The sequence below is a fragment of the Rattus rattus genome, chromosome 2 (assembly GCF_011064425.1).
Source record: "Rattus rattus isolate New Zealand chromosome 2, Rrattus_CSIRO_v1, whole genome shotgun sequence".
NCBI lineage: Eukaryota > Metazoa > Chordata > Mammalia > Rodentia > Muridae > Rattus > Rattus rattus.
This window is the reverse complement of record NC_046155.1, coordinates 143,016,531-143,042,908: the sequence shown is the minus strand read 5'-3', so window position 1 is coordinate 143,042,908 and position 26,378 is coordinate 143,016,531. Positions and strand designations below refer to the sequence as shown.

Here is a 26,378-nt window from a genome sequence, read left to right as displayed (position 1 = left end):
AAATTGTTCCTTGAAGTTACTGATTCTTGTATTTTTTTGTTAACTCTCTTACGTAAGTTTCAAATTGATTTCATAACTTTGTTGTCTAGGTCGAGAATTGATTTCCTTTTCAGTTTATTTGCGTCTTCATTTGGTCATTGGTACTTTTTAAAGCTAAGAAATTGAAACCTTTTCCTAGCATTTCATTTCATTGTCTTCGTTTGTCAGGTCTGACAAATGGTAGCTTGTGGAGAAGTTGTGCTGTACTGCTATGTTATGGAGTTTGAATTTCTTTTGTGTGTGTGTGTGTGTGTGTGTGTCTGTGTGTCTGTGTCTGTGTGTGTGTGCCTGTCTGTGTCTGTCTTTGGGTTGTTTTTCTCCGATTCCTTTTATTTTTCCTTTTTTTCTTCATGTGATCCATGTAAGATTGTCTTAGATTTATGTTAAGGGAAAAACTGAAGTATCAAGCTGTGATTTTGTTTTGACAGTAGTCCCAGTGTTAGATGCAGGAGTGAGTTTTGTTTCCCTCACTTGTATCTCTGTAAGACTTGGAGACAGGGACACTAGTGTACCAGTTGAGGGAAATATTGCAAACACATATGCATTAAGAGTGATCAGTATATATGTTAGATGCAGGAGTGAGGCACTTGTATCTCTGAAACTTGGAGACAGGGGAAGGGAATAACAATTGAAACAATTGAAATGTAAATAAGAAATACTCAAGTTAATTAAAAAAAAAAAAAGAAAAAGATGAAAAAAAAAAAAAAAAAAAAAAAATAAAAAAAAAAAAAGAGTATCAGTATATAAGTAGTTAATGAAAGAACTATGGGAAGAAAAGGAAATAGAGTACAGTGGAAAGTATATAGATAGGTTAGAGGCTTTAAAAAGGCAATAGAAAACATTGTGTATCAGAATTAGAGAAAAGAGGCACAGACCTAAAGTATAAGTTACAGCATATCAGTTGAATACTTAAGATATAAGAATGTAAATATGGAAAAAGAATTAAAAATTTAAAATTATAAAAGATACATATATATATATGTATAATAGAATGCTAAAATCAAAAGTTAATGATTAAAAGCAATATAGAATAAAGGAGAACATTTTCACTGGTGCTTCTTGAACCTGTGTTTCAACCTGGAGAACTTGTCCCTGTGTTTGTTCTGTTATTCAGTACACTGTGCCAAATTCTGCCATCACAAATTCCATATAACCTGTGTATCTCCTCCTTGCTTATGTCCTGGGTGGGGTTGCTGCAAATCTTAGCTTCATAATCTCATGGTGCTTGTGCAGCTCTACACTGTAGCTTGGGGTCTGGTGCTCCTGGCTTTGATGCTGTACCATGTTCGAGATTTTGCAGCTCCTTCCCTAGGTCTGATTTACTTGTTTCATGGATTTCTCAATCCCAGGGTTCCTTACCCCTCCTTGACTGGTAGACAGGCAGACCTGGCTCAGTCTCTGTGGCATTCTTCCTACATTCCCACTGCCTAGCTGTGAGATCACCTACTTTCCAGGCAGTGGCCAGGAAGGAGGATTTTAGGTGTTAGAATGTTCACTTTCAGATTCTTTCACCTCTTTGTAGTGTGGGGGTTGCTGGTGTCTAATTAACTTGAAATTCTGCCTCCAGTTTGAATTTCCAACAACCCACCCTGTCTCTTTGGCAGTTCTCATGCTTTCACTGGGAGCTAGGAGTCCCTTCAGGGCACTTCCCAGCAGCATTCATCTTTCTGTACTCCTCAGTGTGCTCAGATGCCTTAACTGTCTTCTATGTGGGGGAAAAGTAAAGTCCACCTCACCTTCTTTCTGCTGTCTCTGTTCTTTCTGTTACTTTGATGTTGGTGGCCTTTTAGCTTGGCCTGATCTAGACTCATGAAATAATAAATGCAGTTTCGGATCTCCCATCCTCCCAGAACATTGTCTGTCTCTTGAATCTGAGATGTTTGTTCTCCTTGTTTTCTCATCCAGTATCACAGGTACATTGAGATTGCAATAAAACAGTGCAGGAGCTCGGGAATTGACTGCAAAATCCACGGTCTCATCCTGCTGGGACGCATCCGTGCGGAGGAGGAAGATTTGGCCGCAGTTCCTTTTCTGGCTTCAGATAATGAGGAGGAGGAGGATGACAAAGGCAGCACTGGGAGGTGAGGGTCGCTACTGTTGTGCTCATTACATTCTGTCTGGTTCACAGGAGTAAATGCTTACTCTGAATGAGGATAGCATTGTGCCTACTAGAGTGTTTGATAGATTTAGCTAGGGTTTCAAGAATAATTAACTTATAAGAAAATAAAACATAAAGTTTGTTTGTTTGTTTGTTTATTCATTAAACCTGAAACATCTCTGCTTTGGTGTAAATCCTTGTAGCTTCCTTTTCCCTCACCTGTGCCAAAAGGTATTTTTCCACAGTAATAGTATAGTATGTGTATTTTGGCCAGTTATTTTACTATTAACTTAAATGATTTACTTTTTCTTGATTATGGTAGAGTATACTAAGCATAATCTTCTATTTCAACAATTTTAAGTTGATAGTTTGGTGGCATTAAATACATTGTTTTAAAACTGTGTCTGGATTGTGTATAATTTTTATGGAATCTTAGGACTTCTTGTTAGTCCTGACTTTATGTGTAATAGTGATGATTATTACCGTACTTACCATTCAGCATTTTCCTGTGGAGCACCATCTATGTGCCAGTTCTGTAGGGAACATAAAAACTGAAATTAGACAGTCTCATCTACATCAGTTTGGAACTGGGAAAAGAGGGGAGTGTGTGTTGCCTTCAGGGACTACAGTGGACTGTTGCCTGACAGGAAGTAATCGATTAGCATATGCCAGGGCTGAGAGATTCTTCTTTTGTCTGTTTATTCCAAGACATACATGGAACAAGGGCTACTTTAGGCCTCATTTGCAGTTCTAGCAGCAGCATTGTAGATATTCCTTCCTCATAGGTTGTGCTTTTGTAGATGAATCTGTGCATGTGGGATTGTTCCAGCAAACATGTGCCAAACATATTGCTGTTTGTCTAACATTGCTAAGACCATGTTGAATTCCTAGTAGAGCCAGAACCTTCCATAGGCATTGGCACCAACTCAGTTGAACAAACACATTTTGCTCCGAGTTGCTTTCAGCGATATAAGGAGACAAAGTAGTTCCATCTGCATTACAGCTCAATACATGCTCTTAGTCTTGAGTGGGCCAGCAACTGTGGGTGAGCCAGATTATTTTAGGGCCTGTGGTATTGGTTTCAGATGCTGTCCTGCCTTATTTTAAAACTTCTTCCTAGAAGAAGATAAGAAAGTACTATATGCATACACTAGCTTATCCACAGTATATGTAAGAATTATAGATTAAAGTCTTATTATTTAGTGGTCACTAAAATGAGTTGAATAGATCTAATCAGTACATCTATTATACATGTGAGATAACCGTGACTTTGTAATGAGGTTTTTTTTAATGGTTGAATGTACTAACAGGAAAATTGACATTTGAATGCATCTTTAAATTTCTAAATAATACTATTAATTATCTAATAATGTCTGGATTAATTAGCAGTCTAAGAAGTTTGTCTCAAAGCCAGCTCTCAAATTGCATGTGTCCAAGTGATGATGATTAGCTGACCATTCAGTACTTACCACGGTAACATTTATTGAATATTCTGAATGTCAGCTCTTGTTTCTCAGCCATATTTTGACCAAAAATCTATTATATGATAATCTGGTACCTTGTATATTAATTTGTTCTTCTTTGCCTTTTATCAGAAGTCAGCTTTTCTACATTTTATTCCCATACCAAGGGGTTCTGATCTCCTAAAGCAAATATTTATTCTTATATAACATGCTTTAAAAAAAGGACAAGTCTATATAAAGGGTAGTTTCTAGAACCCAAAATATTATTCCTTGTAAAAATAGATTAAAAAAAAGTCAAGGGGGTGGGGCAGGGTTTTAATACTTGGCCCCAAAATAACAGCTGAGAAAAATCTTAACACTGTCCAGTGCACTGTGAGACTTTTATCCAGTAGGGAACTAGTGCTGTGGTGATGTTGATTGAGCTTCCTACCATCAAGGACACTGTCCAGTGCACTGTGAGACTTTTATCCAGTAGGGAACTACTGCTGTGGTGATGTTGACTGAGTTCCCTACCATCAAGGACACTGTCCAGTGCGCTGTGAGACTTTTATCCAGTAGAGAACTAGTGCTGTGGTGATGTTGATTGAGCTTCCTACCATCAAGGACAGGTCAGGAGACAGGTTCAGCAAATAGGCAGCAACTCAGGAATGAGACCCTTCAGCCTAGTGGGCCAGTGGCCAGACATTCAAGCTTGTGTTGTAGTCAGAGGATATGAAGGAAAAAAGTAGCATATTGTCTGATGTGTGTCTGTATCAAAAGAACTCCAATGTAGTGTAGTTAAATCTATTTTAACTTTTTTCTTGAAAAATAAAATGGCCATACACATGTCTAAGTACAGTGCTCTACTCCATCTCCCAAATGCCACAAGGCGTACTTCTTGGTGGAATCTGTTAGGACTTTTTGGCTTCTGTTCATTGTATACCCTGATGACAAATAGGACTTGTCTTGAGCCAATGAAACACTGTAATACTTACTTGTGTTTAAGAAGCAAGCAGATATGCATTGAATCATAGGAGTTTTGTCTCACAGAATCTTATGGTGGAAGAATGACCAGTTGATTTGATACAAGAATGTTCTCCATCAAAAATAAAAGGCTAAAATACAAATTTTTGTAGTAAAAGATTACGTTACTGGGTATGGCAATGCACAACTATTATCCTAGTACTCAGGAGGCAGAGGCAGGCAGATGTCTCTCAGTGAGGTCCATGTTAGACTGGGCTACGTACGCCATGCCAGACAAGACTCCATAGTGAGATCTATCTCAAAAACCAAGACAAGCTAATGTATAAAGTTTACTGAAGTGAAGGTAAGATTTTCACCTATGGAATATCTATAAAAATGTTGGTCTCATGGAACACTTACTCATACAAATTGGGGGTTTTCTTGTGGTGAAGCAAATCTTATAAGAGTTCCTAAGAGTGACTAGAATGTGCTCATTACTTAGAGGTGCTCTTTTGTATTTTAAATGCTTTGTGTCGAATAAGCCTTGTTTTTCTACTTTTGTTTTCCTGTCTAGTCTTATTAGAAAGAAGACTCCAGGGTTGGAATCAACAGCTACAATAAGAACCAAAGTGTTTGTGTGGGGACTGAATGACAAGGACCAACTTGGTGGGCTTAAAGGCTCTAAGGTACTTATTTATGCCCTGTGGCTGATGCGAATGTTTACTATTGTTTCTGTCTGAGCCTTGGCGGGAGTCAGACTCTGCAAGGATGCTCTTTCTAGATGTGGTTTAGGAAATTCAGTTTTCAAAAGTAATAAAAATTGTCAAATTGAGTTTGGGAGAAGCCTCTGTTCTTTAGATATAGTTATATTGCACTTACCTAAAGACTAGAGCATAAACTAAAACATGTGAAATGATTTGACAATGTATAGGTAAAACTGTAGGTTATAACTATATCTTGCTTTCAGTACAATATAATATTTATACTTAGACAATAATGTATAAAAATGTCATAATGGTACAAAGATGAATAAGTTGTGAGTTTTGCTTTCTAGATATTTGAGGTAGAGTAGCTTTATGGAGATGGTGCTTTGTGAGCACAGAGAATTAGTAAAAATGCACCTGGATGTACACACTTGTCATGGTGGAGTGGCTCATGGGTAGGGACTTACTATTAATAAGTCATGAAGCCAGGAGAAAGTCACATAAAAGATCCCATGCTTGAACTTCATTTCATGAGTAATTGGGTTGAATGCTAATTTGTGAAGTATTTGCTTACAAAAATATAAGACCTCCCCCCCACACACAATGAAAATAACTATAACAAATAATACATTTAAACTATTGCAATATCTTGAGTCACAAAAACAATTAACTGCAAATTTTAGTATTAGGAGACAACTGTATCAGAAGAAATCTGCTCTTTTTAACATTCTATAATAGCATCCTGAGTTATGCCCCTCTGACACCTCTAGTCAGAGACCGTTAGAACTCAACTTAAATTTCTTCCATGTTCATACTCAAACTAATTTTTATTTTATTTCAGAAGCCTTAATTACATTTATGTCCTAAGGCTCCTGATGCCCATTTTGACGTGGGCAGTGGCAGGTAGATCTAGGTGTCTCATCTGTGCCAGAGCTCCTTTTAGTTTCCATTTTAGGTTGTAGACCATTCAACTTGGTAAAACAGTTCACTGCATAATAATAAAGGGTTTCTTAGAGGACTCAACTTAAACCACATCTATCTACAATGGAAAATAGAAATATATAGTTTCTCTTCTCTTCTCCCCTCCCCTCCCCTCCCCTCCCCTCCGATACAGGGTCTCACTATGCAACCCTGGCTGGCCAAGAATTAACTCTGCAAACCAGGCTGGCCTTAAATTCACAGAGATCCCTTGTCTGCCTTTGCTCAGTACACCCTGTTTGCAACAACTTCTGTCTTAGGATTTTATTGCTGTGAACAGATACCATGACCAATTTAAAGGACATTTAATTGGGGCTGGCTTACAGGGTTGGAGGTTCAGTCCATTATCATCAAGGCAGGAGCATGGCAGCATCCAGGCAGGCATGGTGCAGAAGGAGCTGAGAGTTCTATATCTTCATTTGAAGGAAGCCAGGAACAGACTGAGCATCCTCTGGAAGCCCACCCTTACAGTGACACACTTCCTCCAACAAGGTCACATCTTCTAATAGTGCTGCTCCCTGGGGCAAGCATATGTAAACTATTACATTCCACTCCCTGGCCTCCATAGGCTTGTCCAAATACATGAGTCTATGGAGGCCATACCTAAACATGGTATAATTAAAAGTACATTTATTCCAACTTCTAAAGTCCCCATAGTCTATAGCAGTGTCATCTGTGTTAAAAGTCCAAAGTTCAAAGTCTCTTCTGAGATCCATCTAATCACTTAACTGTAATCTCCGAATTAAGACAGGCAACCAGCTGGGTAGACTTCAAACTCTGCCATGTCCATGTCTGATGTCAAATGGGTATTCAGATGTTCAGCTCCTTTTCATTTCTTTGTTGACTGTAACAAACTACTTTCTCCTGAGCTGGTTCCTCTCCCTGTTAGCAGCTTTCCTCAGCAAATAGCTCTGGCCTTTTTAATATCTTTGGGTCTCCAAGGCAGCTTCAACCATTACAGCTTGTTTCAATGTCTGAGATCCACACATGATCCTTCAAAGGTCTGGCTTCCCTTTTCCAGTTCTAGGCCCTCTGTACTACTTTAACTTCAGGTTGTTCTAACACCATTGCTGCTGTTCTTGGTGATCATCCCATGGTACTAGAATCTCTAATACACTAGAGTCTTCCATTGCAACTAGGCTTCACCAATAGCCTCTCATAGACTCTCTTCATGGTGCCAAGCCTCAACTCCTTTGCATGACTGCTTTAGTCCTGAATTGTCAACTTAACTGAGGCTGTACTTTTCATTGATGGCCTTCCATGGCTTCTCACAGTCCCAAGCCTCAGCTGCTCTTCATGAGAACAGCTTTTGTACCTTCGTGCCTTCAACGCCTTCATGCCTTCAAAACCAGTATCACCTGGGTGACTCTTACACATTACCAAGTCCAGCTGTAGCACGAGGTACAACCTTGACTATTTCTGGAACACAGGTTTTTTTTTTTTTTTTTTTTTTTGGTGCTCTCAGAAAATACTTCCCAGAAAATTTCACCTCAGTGATACTGGTCTCTTTTTTTAATCACCATTAATTTCTTAGCTCCAGCTAACCAGCATCAATTGTCCCAGTAGTCTTCTTCTCCTGTTGAATATAAAGCCAGAGACACATGGCCAAAGCTGCTGAGTTCTGCTGCTTGCTGGGGCTGGAACATGGCCCCTCACTTTGTTATATTATCACTAGCTTCCTCTTTTCTAATTTCTTCACTGCCTAAGCTTGACTCTCCTGGATCTTGCTCGTAGATTGACCTTGAATTTAGAGATCTGCATGCCTGTATCCTGGGATTAAAGGTGTGTATCACCACACCTGCATTTAAGTTTTTCTTCACCTAGAACTTACTCTGTTCTAGGCTGGCCTTGAACTCAGAGATCTTCTTGTCTTTGCCTCCTGGGATTAAAGATTTGTACTAAGTTGCCTGGAGCTAACTTAACTGGGTGGGATCTTGCCCCAAGGTCATTACTCCCTTAATTCAATTTAATATCCTTGAACACAGGATTTAGCTCCATTTCACTTCCTGGCATACCTTTAATATTTGAACCTTATGTTTTGTATTTTTCCTTTCTCAACTTCCTTTTCTTCCTTAAAATGCTCTTCATAAGCATGAACTTTAGTAACTACACAACAGAATTTACACCAGGCTGTTTTGAGACTTCCTTTTTCAAAGCAATTAATCTAAGTCTATTTACCTTAACCTCAGTCACACTCATCAGACAGTGGCAAAATGCAGCCACATTTTCCCCCAAAATAACACAAAAACAGTCTCTAGGCCACATACTGAAATTCTTCACTGAACCATTTTGTGAGTCAAAAAGAGAGTGAACAAGGCAGTGACTTGAAATGCAATTTACCCTTTTGTTTAATCTTTATATTTGTATTGTTTGATCTTTCTTGTTGCTGTAACAAAATACCTCAAAGAAGCAACTCAAGGAAAGAAAGAATTGTTTGGGCCCACATTTTGAGAGGGACAGTATGTCACAGTGTAAGGCGTGGTGGTGGCTTGCTTACTTCCGAGCAGATCAGGAAGCAGAGAGAAGGCTACCTGCAGAGTTGTGCTTCCTCAAGGCCAGCTTCCAAGTATTTAATTTTCTCCATCTAGCTCCCATCTGCTACAGAATCTTCAGTTCTCCAGAATAGTAGCACAAGCTGGAGACTAAATGTTCAAACGCATGACCCTGTGGTGGTATTTATGTTCAAATCATAACTTGTGAACTTCATTTAATACCTTTTAGTACAGAAATGTTCTCATGTACCTAGATGGAAAGGTTAAGAGTTGTGAACACTTATGGCTCTGAGGATTCAAATGGTACCAACAAGTGGCTCCTTTTCGGTGTGTGTGCATACATATGGATGTGAACTACTGGTGCCATTCCTTAGGCACCGTTTACATTGTTTTTTGAGACAGGGTCTTTTCACACACCAAACTCACTGGTTAGGCTAGGTTTCAAAGGATCTAGCTGCATTTCTTCCCCAGCATTGAGATTGTAAACTATACCTGGCTCTTTTATATAGACTCTAGGGATTGAACTCAAATCCCCATGCCTGTGTAGCAAGCCCTGGGCTGAATGTCACTCCAGCTCTCGGTCTAATTGTGTGTCTGCCTTGCAAATCAAGTCAATCTAATAGTATTCTTTCATCTTTAAAATATTTTAGCTTGTATATATCAGCGGTAAGGACTCCTGTGGCTAAGGTAATCAGAAACTAATAGCTGTTCTGTATATTATCTGGTAAGATCACTTATGATTTAAAAAGTTTATGAACATTATCTTTTTTCCTTTCTTTGTTTTAAATATCCTATTCCAGATAAAGGTTCCTTCATTCTCTGAGACTCTGTCAGCCCTGAATGTGGTTCAGGTGGCTGGTGGCTCTAAGAGCTTGTTTGCAGGTATGATAATTCTAATATTGGAAAAATTATGTTTGGCACACATAAAACAATAGCTTTTTATGTACTGAAGTGACACCTCTTTTGACTGTTCTTGCAGTGACTGTGGAAGGGAAGGTGTATTCTTGTGGAGAAGCCACAAATGGCCGACTAGGCCTGGGTATGTCTAGTGGGACCGTTCCTATTCCTCGGCAGATTACAGCTCTCAGCAGCTACGTGGTCAAGAAGGTAGCAGTTCACTCAGGTATGTACATCAGTGCTCAGTTTCTAATAAGCTTTTTCTCCTGCAACTAAGTGATTAAGGCCCTTAAGTAACTTCCTGAAGTGACCTTGTTTTGTTTTTCAAGGTTTTTAGTTAACTACTTTGAAGAAAAGATGGGTGTTATAGGTCCCTAGGTGGTTTAAGATTTAGTTATTAGTACTTAATAAAGGTTTTTGGAAGCTAGCATTGTTGGCATTTTAGGCCTGAGGGTATATAAAAAGATAGTGTATTCAGACCTGGAGTGATTGTATCAGGCCCAGCATGGGTTTAGCTAGGAAACTACAAAGTTCTATTGTTTCACTATATTATTTTACTGTAGAAGTCAATGGCTTTTATAAAATTCCTTAAAGTACCTATGACTCTTCAGTGATACAGATATTTTTCAAATGAGTTCATTGCTGTCCTTCAGTTTCAGCTTTGGCTTTGCTGAATGTTTTTCTGAAGTACTATGCTAGGTTTCTAAGAATGGAACTGAACTCTAGATACCAAGCTCAATTCATGCTTATACTGGAGAGGAGAGGGGAGAGGAGGGGAGGGGAGGGGAAGAAAAGGGAAGAGAGAGGAGGGGAGGGGAGGGGAAGGGATATAACCCTGTGTAACAGACAATTTAAATGGTAGTAGCTTATGCAAAATAAGAATTTACTTTTCTACTCTGTTACCCTCTAGGCCAGTGGTTCTCAATCTGTGAGTCTTTTTTTTTGTGTATGGGGGGGGTCACATATCAGATATTCTGCATATCAGATATTTACCCTATGACTCAGCAGCAAACCAAAACCTGAGGAATTGTATTAAAGGGTAGTAGCATTAGGGAAGTTGAGAACCACTACTCTAGGGTTAGAGTCTGGGCCCATCTCGAAGGCATTTGCCTGTGAAGAGTGCTGGCTCTTCTGGCCTCTCTTTGTGGGAAGGTGGCTGTAATACTGTAGCCCCATGCAACACCTCTCTGGAATTGAAGTTGTTGTTGTTCCTGATAGTATGGGGTCTTCTATTGGGGATAAAGAGTAGAAAGTGAATGCTGGGTACCAGGAGTCTCATCTGCTGCAATGCCCTGACACTCAAAAGTTCTCAGAGCCTTGACTGTATACTAGAGCTCATGCCTATAACCTGAGGCAGATCATTTGACTCAGAGTGTCCAGGAAGAGCATAAGCTGATAAGCTTTCAAAATGGTGGGTTTAAATAGTCCTACTGCTGGTGCACATTGCTGTTTGTGATGACAGTCTGCCTAATTATAATGTGCTTATTTTTACTTTATCTATGTTTTGACTTATATACTAAAAGCAACAGGAGGCCCATTAACAGTCATTATTATTTTACTGCTTCTTTTTAGGTAAAATATTTTAGCAATTTATAATTTACTAAAAGTCCATTTATTTTACATATATGTCACCTAGATAGCTTGTATGATAATTGTAGTGATAATTCTGTTTATTCATTTAATCAATACATATACATTGTGTACATGATATGTTCCAAGCTGAATGGATAGCAAAACCTTTGGCAACCTTCCACTGTATGAATGTTGCAGGTGGCCGGCATGCTACAGCCTTAACTGTGGATGGGAAAGTGTTTTCATGGGGTGAAGGTGATGACGGGAAACTTGGACATTTCAGCAGAATGTAAGGCTGCTTCCTTCAACCTCACTCATTAACAGGGAACTGCTAACTAGTAATGAAAGTGTATTTTAATAGTTATTTTGAAATATTATAAAGTGTTTATTAAAATAAATATTAAATTTTAAAAAACCTGGATGGATATATATGATTTTACATATTCTCTTTTAAGGTTTGATAGAGTGATGTATATATTTTTTTGGTGACTAAAGATAGACCTCCTCTGAAAAGATGTTTGGTTATGAGTGTAATTTACTCTTACCTTAGGAATTGTGACAAGCCAAGGCTCATAGAGGCCCTGAAAACCAAGCGTATCAGGGACATAGCCTGCGGGAGTTCTCATAGTGCAGCCCTGACCTCCAGTGGGGAACTGTATACCTGGGGCCTTGGCGAGTATGGTCGATTGGGACATGGGGATAACACAACACAGCTGAAACCCAAAATGGTGAGCATACACATTTTTATTGCTTATAAAAATTATCTAGCAAAGATAAGCCTTAAGTCTCGGTTTTTAAAGACTTGACCATTATTGACTTTAGCTGTTTTCTCAGTTCCCATGCTTCATTGTTTTTAAATTTGTCATTGAGTAGGTAAAAGTCCTTCTTGGTCACAGAGTAATCCAGGTTGCGTGTGGAAGTAGAGATGCACAGACATTGGCTCTGACTGATGAAGGTAAGAGCTGGTTGTGATGGTAGGTTTCTGGCTGGGTATGAATGTTACCAACTATTTACCTGAGGTATTTATTTTTTAAACCTAGGTTTGGTGTTTTCCTGGGGTGATGGTGATTTTGGAAAATTGGGCCGAGGAGGAAGTGAAGGCTGTAATATTCCTCAGAACATTGAGAGACTCAATGGCCAGGGGGTGTGCCAGATTGAATGTGGAGCTCAGTTTTCCCTGGCACTCACCAAGTCGGGAGTGGTGTGGACGTGGTACGTGCACTTCAGTGTTACTGCCAAATGTGGAGTGTGTGGCAAGCCCTGTGCACAGCCTAGGCTGCTTGTGAAAACTTACTTTCTTATTCATTTGGCATGATTACATGGAAAAAAATCTATATTGGATTGTTGAATTGAGATGACTTTACAGAAAGATCTTACAACTTTTTTGTGAAGAAATCTAGAGACTTTTACACCAGTTTGCATGAGGTTTAAATAATTTTTTGTTTTTTTTAAATCCTGTTTCACTGTATTGGAAGCTATGTGAAATAAGGAGAGCAAAACAGACTTCTAACTTCATTTGGTCCTGAAAAAATAAATTTCTACTCTGTGTGTGTGTGTGTGTGTGTGTGTGTGTGTGTGTGAGAGAGAGAGAGAGAGAGAGAGAGAGAGAGACAGAGAGACAGAGAGACAGAGACATAGAGAGACAGAGAGAGCAGAGAGCTGATTTTATTTAAAAAGTGTGAAGGATTGAGCCCAGATCATTTCCTTTTTTTTTTTTTTTTTTTTTTTTTTTGGGGACTGAATTTTATTTAAAAGTGTAGAAGTAGCTTCTACCACTGAGCTAAATTGAGTGCCCAGATCATTCTTGAATGTCATGTCAGGCAATTAGCAACCTGGAAATACATACTAGACAGCATTTGGGAGAGGAGTTTTCAGTGTTGTCTATTCAGTTTAAAACAAACAAACAAAAACACCACAATTAAATCTATAGTAACAGAGCTATTGTAAGACATATCACAGCATGAAAGATCTTACTGGCCAAGTTACTGAGTTAATTTGGATATGGCAATGAAGTTTTAGAGTGCAAGGCTCTTGAGTACTATGTATGACATTATCACTTTTCTCTAGAAGATGTATAGCAGTGAAAGTTTCCTTGTATAGCATTGTCAAACTGTAACCATGTAATGACTTGTTTTCTTCTCAGGGGAAAAGGGGACTACTTCAGACTGGGCCATGGCTCTGATGTGCATGTGCGCAAGCCACAGGTGGTGGAAGGACTGAGAGGGAAAAAGATTGTGCATGTGGCAGTTGGAGCTCTGCATTGTCTCGCAGTCACAGACTCAGGGCAGGTAAGGCTCTAGTGGCCTGTGGTAAGGTGTCCTCTCGCAGTGCTCATCAGGTTATACCCCTTATCTAGTCAAAACTGCAGTAATCAGAGTGAGTATGCTGGTATGTGCCTTTAATCCCAGCATTTGGAAGTCTGAAGCAGGAGGAAATCTAGTTGAAGGCTGGCCTAGGTTGCATAGTGGGTTACACAGTGGGCCACATTTTCACATGCCACACCAAGAAAATAAAAACAGAAAATACCTCTAACCTTCTGAGATGCTTGGATGAGGTTTGTATTAGGTTAGTGCAAATGGAATTACAGTTTCTATGTTGTTGAAATTTGTTATTTGATACTGATATATATTGTTAATGGTTTATGATTGAATACTTTTTAATAGTTATTTATGAGTTTGTTTATGTCTGTCCATCTGTGTGGATGTGTACACACATGTTCTCCCCTTTCACCATGTGAATCTTGAAGACTGAGCTCAGGTCCCTAGTCATGGCTGTAAGGACTTTACTTGCTGAGTCATCTCAACAATCCCTATCATGTGTCACTTTAATGCACATTTAACAATACATGGGGGTGTTTGTATGGTTTTTGTTTTTGTTTTTTTGCTAATAACTTATTACTTGTCATTTATGTTATACTATGTTGGTCTATGATATTAGACCAAAAACAAAAAGCCCCTAAAAACAAAAAACCAAAAAAAACCCAAATTTGAGTGATTTGAGTGATTTTCTTAAGTTTAAAATGAGTCCTAAAGCAGTGGCAATAATTTACAAGATCAGCAATGTTTCTGGGCAGGAACTGTTAACAATGGACAATGCAGTTCTGGCTCCAGAAGTTTTACAATGAGATGAGAGCCTTCAAGGTGGGAAGCATAGTGGACAGGGACCAAGCAGTCATGGAGGACGGTTCATAGGGCTTCATAGGTTATCGTCAGCTAGCTCAGCTCGGACCATTCGACAGTCCCTCGGTATTTGAGGCAAATTGGAAAGTTGCATTGTCATCTTGTCTTAATTGATGAACAGTAGAACTGTTTTTGGTTAGGTTGTGCTATGTGATGAAAAGGGGATTGTACAGACCAACCAGCTGTGATGTGCTTGCTAGTTGGACAGAGAAGAAAGAAACTCCAAAAACACTTTCCAAAGTGAGAAGTTCACAAAACAGAGCATAAAAAGGCTATGGTCATTGTTGATGGTTTGCTGCTCGTCTGCTTTCAGAATCTCGCCCAAATCATTACATCTTAGAAGGATGCTCAGCAAATCAGTGACATGAGCTGTTTGTTCAACCAGTGATTCAAAGGTTAAACTAGTTGAGCTGTGATCTTGTGCTTTGCCCACCATATGTACCAGTACTCTCACCATCCATCTGCCAAGTTTCAAAAATCTTACAGGGGAAATACTTTCCACAACCAATGGGAAAATGTTTTCTAAGAGTTTATCAAATCCTGAGGCTTAGATTTTTATATTGTAGGAACAAACATTGGCAAAAATGTATTTATTTATTATAATGGTTCCCATTTTGATTAATAAATACTTCTTTGACTTCCTTATATGATTTAAAATTTACACTCTAAAACTGTAGTCTGTTTTGCGTCAGCCTAATATTGGAGAACTGTTAGAGTGGTGTTCATCTTGTTTATTGATGTATTGTCAGCACAGGTTGGGTTGGGAGCCTTTTCAAATCTCCTCCCCATTTTGAAATCCATGCTGGAATATAAAAATTATCATCGAAAGTACCCCTAAGCTATTAGCAGTTTCTACTCTAGGAAAAAAAACCTAATGCATGAGAAAGGCTGAACCAACATAGTGGAAGGAAGACATACTTCCATGATAGAGGCTGTACCTCCATGAGAGAAGCTACAACGATTTTATTTTGGAAATACACAGTATTTTTATATATATAATTAAATTTGTTGCTTTGATAAGAATATAGTATTACTAGCTCATTGAGCCATATTTTAAATATGGTTTATGAAAGTGATATTAGCATATTATTGTTTAATCAGAAGTGAATTATTCTTTATGACTATAAAACCTAAAAAACAAGTTACTTGAACAATAAGCATGGTATTTTTATTTTTATTTACAATTTATAGTATGGTGGAGTTATTACACTTAGCTAGAGCAAGGATAAGGATGCATCCCCCCATCCAAAACAATAAATTAATTAGAATAATACTAAGTATTTATAGTTGATGGTAAGCATTTTTATAGTTGATTTTTCCTCAGAACTGTATGTACTTGTGCTCTTTTGATACGTTGTAAGTGATTTTTATCTTTAAGAGTCCAGTTTTTTAAAGTACTATGAAATATGTTATATGCATTTTCAAGTAAGTATTTAAAAATGTGAATATTTCCCCCTTAACAGGTATATGCTTGGGGGGACAATGACCACGGCCAACAAGGCAATGGCACAACCACAGTTAACAGAAAGCCAACACTTGTGCAAGGCCTGGAAGGCCAGAAGATCACTCGAGTGGCTTGTGGGTCATCCCATAGTGTGGCATGGACAACAGTAGATGTAGCCACACCATCTGTCCATGAGCCTGTCCTCTTCCAGACTGCAAGAGACCCACTAGGTGCTTCATATTTAGGTAACACAGAGTTTATAAACTTTGCAGAGATCCTCCTGCAGCTTACAGTCAGAGTCTAGACTGACGTAAATGTACTGAGACAGACTGTACTGGTGTTAATCTCCATGCTGGTATTTATGTTTTTCATGTGTAGCTTCTGTCTCGTCTTGTTTGTATAGATGAACTTTTGTGATTTGCTTTGTTCATACTATGTGATACCCTACAGAATCATCTTAAATTGCTGTGTGTGTAAAGAATTTCTTTTTTGTTCCTTAATGTTTCATGCTTTATTCATTTACTGAAGGGCATCAAAATTGTTTGTGTATTAAAGTATTTTTTATTTGTCTGAGCTAATTGTTGCCTCTGAGGCTTCCTTCCTCAGTCTGCTAACCTATCTTGGAAGCTTCTAGCCTCTTCACTATCTAGGCCTCTGAGACTTCATGCTGAATAAACTCACCCCTTCTTGTTCTTTCTGAGCTCTGGCTGGCCAGTCACCTCGTCTGTTCTGGCTTAAAACTCTTCTTCAAGCTGACTGACTCAATCTTGCGTCTGTCTGTTTGTCTGTTTGTCTGTTTGTCCATCTGTCCATCTGTCTAGCTGTTTCTCTTCTTCCCCTCGCTCCCTCTCCCACCTCCTCAATTTCTCTGGTTGGCCTCTTGCTAACATTGACATTTTATTCTAATCTTCTGGCCTGTTTTCATTCTCTGGCTCATTCTGTCTTCAACTATATCTAGCTTGTTCTCTTTCTGCAACTGTCTGTACAGCTGTCCCAGTAAAACTGCCTGCTCCTCCTCCTCTGCCCTGCTCTGTCTTTTTTTTTTTTTTTTTTTTTTTTTTTTTTTTTTTTCAGAGCTGGGGACCGAACCCAGGGCCTTGTGCTTGCTAGGCAAGTGCTCTACCACTGAGCTAAATCCCCACCCCCCGCCCTGCTCTGTCTTAAGTAGCTTCTTGTTTCTTTCTCTGTTCTTGTGAGAATTGGGCATATCCTATTCTGTCAAATCTTTCTCTGATTTGTCAGTTTGTCTGCCACTCAGTCAGACATCATTTTCAAACATTTCCTTCTACAAACTAGCTTTACCTTCATTGTTTAGGATTATAGATGTGTACTTAGGGCATGTATGTATTCCAGCTAGAGGGATTAAAAGTAGGTGCTAAGGCTGAGCCACAATGCAACTAGAAACAGTTTGTTTCAGTAAATACAATCTTAGGGTTCACAGTATAGTCAAATATCCTGCAACATTTGTGGTGTTTGGTTGTTCTAAATTAACATTCTTTATCATATCCAGGTTTGTGTGTGTGTGTGTGTATGTGTGTGTGTGTGTGTGTGTGTGTGTGTGTGTGTGTGTGTGTGTGTGTCTGTGTGTCTGTGCGTCTGTATGTGTGAAAACAAGATTTTGATCATTGGTATAAATGCTAATTGTTTTTATAAGTATGTGTCACTAGAAACTATCAAATTGTTTTGTATAATAACCATACTCTTTTACATTCTTGCTAGCAACATATGAGTAATCTAGTTTTTTCTGTATCTTCACTGTTTTCTAAAAAGTATTTTAATCCTTTGAGAATTTTATACAATGTTTTTTGATTGTATGTACCCTCAACCCATCTCCTTAACTCCTCCCAGATCTGTGCCTTCCCTGCCCTCTCTCATTCTTATCCTCTTTTTAAAAAAAGTTTAATAACCCATGAACTTTAATTTATGTTATTTATAAGTAACTAATGGGAATGGGGCTATCTACTATAATGGGGTCCACCTAATAGGAACCACACTGTTAAGGAAATTGACTTCTTGGCCCAGAAATTACGAGCTGTCAATAGCTCCTCAGTTAGGAATGGGGGCTTCTGAACACCCCTCATACTTCATGGTAAAATATTAACCCAATTGACTTGGACAAATCTTATGAAGGTTGCCACAGCACTGAGTTGATGCGTGCACTGGTCATGTCATGACCAAAAAGCACTGTTTAAATTTGTATTTCTTTGAAAATTTCATACACAGGTATTATATTTACACACACACACACACACACACACACACACACACACACACACACACACACACACACACACACACACACACTCTTCAACTTCTCTCACTCCCATCATTCATTACTCATCCTTCTTTAGTTATTATTGTCATACACACACACACACACACACACACACACACACGTACACACACACAAGCATGCATGCACACACCCACCCACCCACCCACCCACCCACATACCCTACTGAATCCATTTAGTGTTGCACATGTGCATATGTGTTTAGGGCTGACCACTTGATATTGATAACCTATCAGGGGACTGGTCCCTGGAGAAGACTAAATCTCTCTTAGTAGTCATTATTTGACTAGAGCTTGCTTCTTCAAGGGATGTAACCTTGTGAGACGTCTCCCATTCATGCTGACATGTCATCCTGTTGGTGTTGTTTAGTTGATCATATTGTTGAGATTTCATGGGCCTAGCTTTCCTGTTACAGATCAAAGATACTGTCTGGTTCTCTGAGTGTTGCAGTCTTTCTGTTCCCTCTTTACATTGTTCCTTGAGCTTTGGGTTCACTGCTCTTAATTTTTGCCATTGTGGTGGATGTGTGATGGTATCTCATTGTGCTTTTGCTCATGTTAAGTACCTTTTGATGTGCTTACTATTGTGGTTTGAATGAGAAATGTCCCTCATAGTCTTGGGCATTTGAATATTTGATCTCCAGTGGGTGGTACTGTTTAGGGAGATTATAGGGACATACAGGCTTGCTGGAAGATATAAGCCATTGAGAGTGCTTTTTGGGGAATAAAAAAAGTAGCCTCCAGTACTTCCAGTTCTCTTTCTGCTCTGTGTTTACTGTTGATGATGTGTTCTCTCAGTTTGCCACCTGTTGCCATGCCTCCCTACTAGTTTACACTTTCTGTGTGTAACTGCCAAAATAAATTCTTCTTTCTGTAAGTTGTCTTGGTCATAATATTCTATCAGAGTAAAAGATAGCACCAGCTTAATTTCTTTTTTCAAAGACTTAAGAGTCTTGTTCTATAAGACTACTTTGCTTGGTTAGAGTTACTGCGAGATATTTTATATTATTTGTGGCTAATATGAAGGTTGTTGTTTCCCTGATTTCTTTCATAGCTTGTGTATAGTTGTCTTTTGTATAAAGGAGGGCTTTTTTGTTTGTTTTTAAGTTCATCTTATATCCAGCCACTTCAGTGAAGGGTTTTTGTTGTTGTTGTTTTTTATCAGCTATAGGAGTTCTCTGGTAGAATTCTGAGGGTCACTTCTATGTACTATCATATCATGTGCAAGTAGCAATACATTGACTTCTTCCTTTCCTATTTGTATCCCTTTGATCTTCAGTTGTCTTATTGCTCTAGCTGGAACTTCAAGTACTGTATTAAATATATATTGAGAGAATGGACAGCATTGTCTTCTTCCTGATTTTAGTGAAATTGCTGTTAGTTTCTCTCCACTTAATTTGGTATTGACTTGTTGAAAATTGCCTTTTTAATTTAGCTATGTGCCTCGTATCCCTGATCTTTCATAAATTGAATTTAGCAATGCTTTTTCTGTTTTTATTTTGTAAATAATTTGAGGAGTATTGGTATTAGCTCTTCTTTAAAAATTTATCTAGCCATCTAGCCCTGGACTTACACTTTTTTTTTTTTTGGTCAGGAGATTTTTAATGACTGCTTCTGTAGGGATTATAGGGCTATTTAAATTGTTTATCTGATCTTGATTTAACTTGGTAACTTTTAGATTTTCCAACTTTGTGGAGTATAGGTCTTGAAGTATGACAATGTTTTTTTTCTTTTCTTTAAAATCTCAATCCATTTCTTTAATAACTTCTGTGGAAATCTTTAAGACAAGACATGTTATATCAAAATGAAATGATATCATTGTTTAAGGGAAGTATGGAGTAGAGTTACAATGTCCAACCCTGTACATGAAAAGAAAGAAACTATTTTTGCTATAAAAATTATAGTCAAAACATCAAATACACAAAACAAAGAATATTAAAAGCAGTAAGAGAAAAAGGTCAAGTAACACATAAAGGCAGACTTATCAGAATTACACCAGATTTCCCAACAGTGACTATGAAAGCTTGAAGAGCCTGGTCAGAGGTCATGCAGACTCTAAGAGAACACAAATGCCAGCCCAGGCTACTATACCCAGCAAAACTCTCAATCAGCATAGATGGAGAAACCAAATTCAAACAGTATCTATCTACCAATGCAGCCCTACAGAGGATCCTAGAAGGAACACTACAATACAAGGAAGATACCTATACCAAAGAAAAGACATTAAGCATCTCACAACAAAGGAGAAAACCACAAGCACATAAAGCTACCTACAGATATAACAGGAACCAACAGTCATCTGTCTTTAATATCTCTCAATATTAATGGACTCAACTCACCTATAAAAAGACATAAGCTAACAGACTCCATATGCAAACAAGAGCCAGCATTTTGCTGCATACAAGAAACATATCTCATTAACAAAAACAAAGACAGACACTTGCTCAGAGTAAAAGGTGAAATGTCCTGTAGCTATCTGTTAAATCCATTTGGTTCCTAACCTCTATAAGTTTTACTCTGTCTCTGTTTAGTTTCTGTTTCAGTGACCTGTCCATTGGTGAGAGTGAGGTGTTGAAGTCTCCCACTATTGTAGGGTTCAATGTGTGTTTTTGAGTTTTTCTAAGGTTTTTTTTTTTTTTTTTTTTGTTCTTTTTTAGGAGCTGGGGACCTAACCCAGGGCCTTTTTCCTAGGCAAGCGCTCTACCACTGAGCTAAATCCCCAACCCCTTTACTAAGGTTTCTTTTATGAACATTGGTGCCCTTGCATTTGGGGTATAGATGTTCAGAATTGAGACTTTCTCTTAGTGCAGTTTCCCTTTGATGAATATGAAGTGTCCTTCCTCATTATGCTTGATAACTTTTGGCTGAAAGTCTATTTTATTAGATATTAGAATGGCTATTCCAGCTTGCTTCTCAGATTCATTTGCTTGGAAAATCTTTTCCTAGCCCTTTGCTCCGAGTAATGTTTGAGGTCAAGATGCATATTTTTGTATGCAGCAGGATAGATCCTGTTTTAGCATCAGTTCTGCTAGCCATGCCTTTGTATTTGGGAATTGAATCCATTGATATAACCAAGAAATGTTATTTCTTGTTGTTGGTGGTGTGTGTATGTGTGTGTGAGAGAGTATTTCTTGTTTTCATGAGTGTAGTTAGCCTCTTGAGGATGGAATTTTCCTTCAAACATCTATAGTGATAGATTTGTGGATAAGATATTGTTTAAATTTAAATTTTTTCATGCAATATCTTGGAATGGATGGAATATCACCTTCTATGGTGATTGAAAGTTTTGCTGGGTACAGTAGTTGAGTCTGACATCTGTGGTCTTTTAGAGTCTAAGATATTTGTCCAGGCCCTTCTGGCTTTTAGAGTTTCCATTGAGAAGTCGGTGTACTTTAAGGGGGACTTTATTTTACGTCCAATCTATTTGGTGTTCTGTAAGCTTCTTATATCTTAATAGGCCTGTCCTTCTTAAGGTTAGGGAAATTTTCTTCTGTGATTTTATTATAACTGTTTTCTGGATCTTTGAGCTGGGATTATTCTTCTTCTCCTATTCCAATTATTCTTAGGTTTCGTCTTTTCACAGTGTTCCAGATTTCCTGGATGTTATGTTTTAGAATTTTTTAGATTTAACATTTTCTCTTATGTTCTACACCTGAGGTTCTTTCTTCCATCCCTAGTATTCTGCTGGTTATGCTTGCACCTGTAGTTCCTGTTCACTTATGTGGATTTTCCATCTCCAAGATTCCCTCAGCTTGTCTTTTCTTTATTGCTTCTATTTTCATTTTCAGGTTTTGAACAGTTTTATTCATTTCCTTCACTTGTTTATTTTTCTTGGCTTTCTTTAAAGGGGTTTGTTCATTTCTTCTCACTGTGTTTTTCTGAAATTCTTTGAGAAATTTATTCATTTCCATTTTAAGGACTGCTGTTTTCACAAAGTTGGTTTTAAGGTAGGTGTGTGTGTGTGTGTGTGTGTGTGTGTGTGTGTGTGTGTGTGTGTGTGTGTGTGTTAGGGGTATTGGAATGTGCCTATAGACTAGTGTGTCCCGCATTTTCTTGATTGATATAGGAGGGCCTAGCTCGCTGTGGGTGGTGTATATAATAGTACATGCTGAGTAAGCCGCTAGGAATAAGCCATTAAGCAATATTCCTCCTTGAGGTCTGCATCAGCTCCTGCTTTCAGGTTCCAGCCTGTATTCCTACCTTGACTTTCCTTAGTGATGGACTATGATTTTGAAGTATAAGCAAAACAAACTCTTTCCTTCCTAAGTTCAATGGTGGGAGGAACTTCTTGAGCCCCTCCCCAATCTATGCTGAGATTATGGCTGCCAAGGAGAGAGCCTTTTGAGAACTCCCAGTCTATTTTGAATTTTAGGGTTTTTCAGCCTGAATGATGTGAGCAGGTGCTTCATAAATATCAAAGTGAATACTGTGTTTTGTTTTCAGAATAACCTAAATGCTCAAACCAGAGAAAAAGAACAATCTGTGATTTTTTTTTGGTTCTTTTTTCGGAGCTGGGGACCGAACCCAGGGCCTTGCGCTTCCTAGGCAAGCGCTCTACCACTGAGCTAAATCCCCAACCCCCACAATCTGTGATCTTAAAAACAACTTTGATTTTTGTTTCCCTCTTTTAGGTGTGCCTTCGGATGCTGATTCTTCTTCTTCCAGCAATAAGATAAGTGGTGCGAGTAACTGTAAGCCTAATCGCCCTTCTCTTGCCAAGATTCTCCTGTCACTGGAAGGAAACCTGGCTAAGCAGCAGGCCTTATCTCACATCCTTACAGCACTGCAGATTATGTATGCCAGGTAGGCTGCTGTGTTGCTGTGTAAATTCTGCTATTTTGTAAATAATATTTTAATTGCCAGATGTTTACAAGAATGTTGTGTTGTTGTCTTAAGTACTATGAGTTGCAAGTCACAAACGTTCACTGGTGATGTATAGGATCTTGGCCCTTACAATAAAACCCAACTGAGTATTGAAATATGAATCAGAAAATAATGATGTTTTCATTTTATTGATAATTCTGTATCTATATGAAGGAAAGAGAATGATAATTTATGGTGATGTTTAAAATGACTATTTTTTTGACTCACTTGATAAGGTAGTTCTTGTCGTCTTACATAATCACTTGTTGCTGTTGTTTCAGAGCCTGTTTCAGTCAGTTTTCTAGCTTTGGCCTCTGGTAGCTTATCATAGTAAGTGCTGAGGCAGAGCAAAACCTTCTCACTTCACAGTCAGAAGTTGAAAACAGAAGGAAGCAGTCAAGGTTCCAGTCCCCTTAGTAACATATCTCCTCACCCAAGGATATCTGCTAGACCCTTTCTCTTACAAATCCCACCACCTCCCAGTAGTGATAGCTGAGTAGTAGGACTTTACCACATGGTCTTTTGGGGAACATGGAGGTTCAAGCCATAGCAAAACTTAAGTGACTTGCCCTATTAGTTAATGTGTCCTGGGTGTGACTCTGATAGTTGTGCTTATGTAGCTTAGGAGCAACACCTAAAACAGACATGCAAGAGACAGTTAATCTGCTGATTATTATATCAGGTTGTTAGTAAACATCAACTATCTATTCCTCAAGTTCCAAGAGCCGCCCAACAGGTTATCCTACACTGAGCTAGAGGCTTATTGTGCTCTGGCTTTAGATTAGACATTCAACACCACTTGTCACTTAAGTATTTCCATATGCTGTGTAGTATAATACTGAGTTTACCGTCCCAGAAACACATTATATTAATGTTATAAGGAACATATGCATGTAAATTAAGCTCACTGGGGCCTTTCTACTTGATATGGTCCTATAAAATCATGGTTTAATATATACAATCCATTGTGGACTGAAATGCTACTGTGTGTCTTATATCTATAAAAAAATCGGGGTATACATTTTGACTTAGAGCTGTTGGTTACCTGGTTAATAATGCACAGCTTTCTAAAACATATTTGTACATATTCTCTTATAATGAAGACATACTTTTAGTGAGCACTTGACCTATCCAGCTGCTTCTTATAATGTCCAGATGAAAAGGTGGCTTACCACAACCCTGGCTTTCTGTTCTGACAGAGATGCAGTGGTTGGAGCCCTGATGCCAGCTGGCATGCTCGCCCCAGTGGAGTGCCCCTCATTCTCCTCCTCAGCACCGGCTTCTGATGTATCAGCAATGGCCAGTCCCATGAATGTGGAGGAAGGCTTGCTGGCTGCTGATCTTGAGGACAGACTGAGTCCAAATCTGTGGCAAGAAAAGAGAGAGGTAAAAGGGAACCTTAAAGTGATGTTGAATTTGAAGGGAAAAGTGACTTCTTTGTATCTAGGAACCCTACTTACTTTTGTACCTCATTTTTGTGTCTGCTATTTGATTTTGAGCTTGACTTAGTAAAATATATTCTATTTAAAGAGATCTCTTAGTTTTGAAATGAAAATAGATTTATTCTTTTAAAAAGTCATTAAGTATAATTCTCAAATGTTAAAAGTCAGAAAGTCAGAGAATTTGTTAACTGGGAAGACTCTTTAGAGAGATGAGAACTCAGGGTAGTCTGATTCATGGGTCCTGTTGTTCTTACAGGGTTGTTTTGGCTCACTAGGGTTGCTAGGTGATATGAGCACTGGATCACTCCAAAATGCTATCAGTGCAGTGTGCCATATTGCTGAACTTCTTAAAAATTTTCTCTGGTACATTCTCCAATCAGATCGTCTCTTCTGAGGATGCTGTGACCCCCTCTGCAGTGACACCGTCTGCTCCATCAGCCTCCTCTCGACCATTTATCCCAGTGACAGATGACCCAGGAGCTGCCAGCATCATCGCAGAAACCATGACTAAAACCAAAGAGGTCAGGAGACATTCTTCTCTGACTTCAAATAAGAAAATACCCTTAAATGTACTCAAAAGTTAGGAGTCATATTTAGAGCTAGAATATGCTCTACCTCCTATGTTTTTTTTTCATCTTTATTAACTTGGGTATTTCTTATTTACATTTCAATTGTTATTCCTTTCCCGGTTTCCAGGCCAACATCCCCTAACCCCTCCCTCTCCCTTCTATATGGGTGTTCCCTCCCCATCCTTCCCCATTACTGCCCTCCCCCAACAATCACGTTCACTGGGGGTTCAGTCTTGGCAGGACCAAGGTCTTCCCCTTCCACTGGTGCTCTTACTAGGCTATTCATTACTACCTATAAGGTTGGAGCCCAGGGTCAGTCCATGTATAGTCTTTGGGTAGTGGCTTAGTCCCTGGAAGCTCTGGTTGGTTGGCATTGTTGTACATATGGGGTCTCGAGCCCCTTCAAGCTCTTCCAGTCCTTTCTGATTCCTTCAACAGGGGTCCCTTTCTCAGTTCAGTGGTTTGCTGCTGGCATTCGCCTATGTATTTGCCGTATTCTGGGTGTATGTCTCAGGAGAGATGTACTTCCGGTTCCTGTCGGCCTGCACTTCTTTGCTTCATCCATCTAGTTTGGTGGCTGTATATGTATGGGCCACATGTGGGGCAGGCTCTGAATGGGTGTTCCTTCTGCCTCTATTCTAAACTTTGCCTCCCTATTCCCTGCCAAGGGTATTCTTGCTCCCCTTTTAAAGAAGTAGTGAAGCATTTGCAGTTTGGTCATCCTTCTTGAGTTTCATGTGTTCTGTGCATCTAGGGTAATTCAAGCATTTGGGCTAATATTCACTTATCAATGAGTGCACACCATGTGTGCTTTTCTGTGATTGGGTTACCTCACTCAGGATGATATTTTCCAGTTCCATCCATTTGCCTACGAATTTCATAAAGTCATTGTTTTTGATAGCTGAGTAATATTCCATTGTGTAGATGTACCACATTTTCTGTATCCATCCCTCTGTTGAGGGGCATTTGGGTTCTTTACAGCTTCTGGCTATTATAAATAAGGATGCTATGAACATAGTGGAGCACTGTCTTTATTATATGTTGGGGCATCTTGTGGTTATATGTCCAAGAGAGGTATAGCTGGATCCTCAGGTAGTTCAATGTCCAATTTTCTGAGGAACCTCCAGACTCATTTCCAGAATGGTTGTAGCAGTCTGCAATCCCACCAACAATGGAGGAGTGTTCTCTTTCGTCACATCCTCACCAGCATTTGCTGTCACATGAGTTTTTGATCTTAGCCATTCTTACTGGTGTGAGGTGAAATCTCAGGGTTGTTTTGATTTGCATTTCCCTTATGACTAAAGATGTTGAAAATTTCTTTAGGTGTTTCTCAGCCATTCGGCATTCCTCAGCTGTGAATTCTTTGTTTAGCTCTGAATCCCATTTTTTAATAGGGTTATTTGT

The 26,378-nt window shown here is 38.9% G+C and overlaps 1 protein-coding gene across 1 annotated transcript in view; it reads left to right on the top strand.

Annotated features, from left to right (window-relative positions):
* The window catches only part of Herc2 (HECT and RLD domain containing E3 ubiquitin protein ligase 2), a 181,134-nt gene that overhangs the window by 107,345 nt on the left and 47,411 nt on the right, over positions 1 to 26,378 (top strand). The window contains 13 exon segments of the mRNA XM_032893506.1: positions 1,945 to 2,120; positions 5,117 to 5,228; positions 9,517 to 9,598; positions 9,696 to 9,839; positions 11,384 to 11,474; positions 11,736 to 11,913; positions 12,059 to 12,140; positions 12,226 to 12,397; positions 13,329 to 13,473; positions 15,828 to 16,053; positions 22,732 to 22,903; positions 24,163 to 24,349; positions 24,786 to 24,926. Coding sequence (XP_032749397.1) covers positions 1,945 to 2,120; positions 5,117 to 5,228; positions 9,517 to 9,598; positions 9,696 to 9,839; positions 11,384 to 11,474; positions 11,736 to 11,913; positions 12,059 to 12,140; positions 12,226 to 12,397; positions 13,329 to 13,473; positions 15,828 to 16,053; positions 22,732 to 22,903; positions 24,163 to 24,349; positions 24,786 to 24,926 — 1,908 coding nt within the window.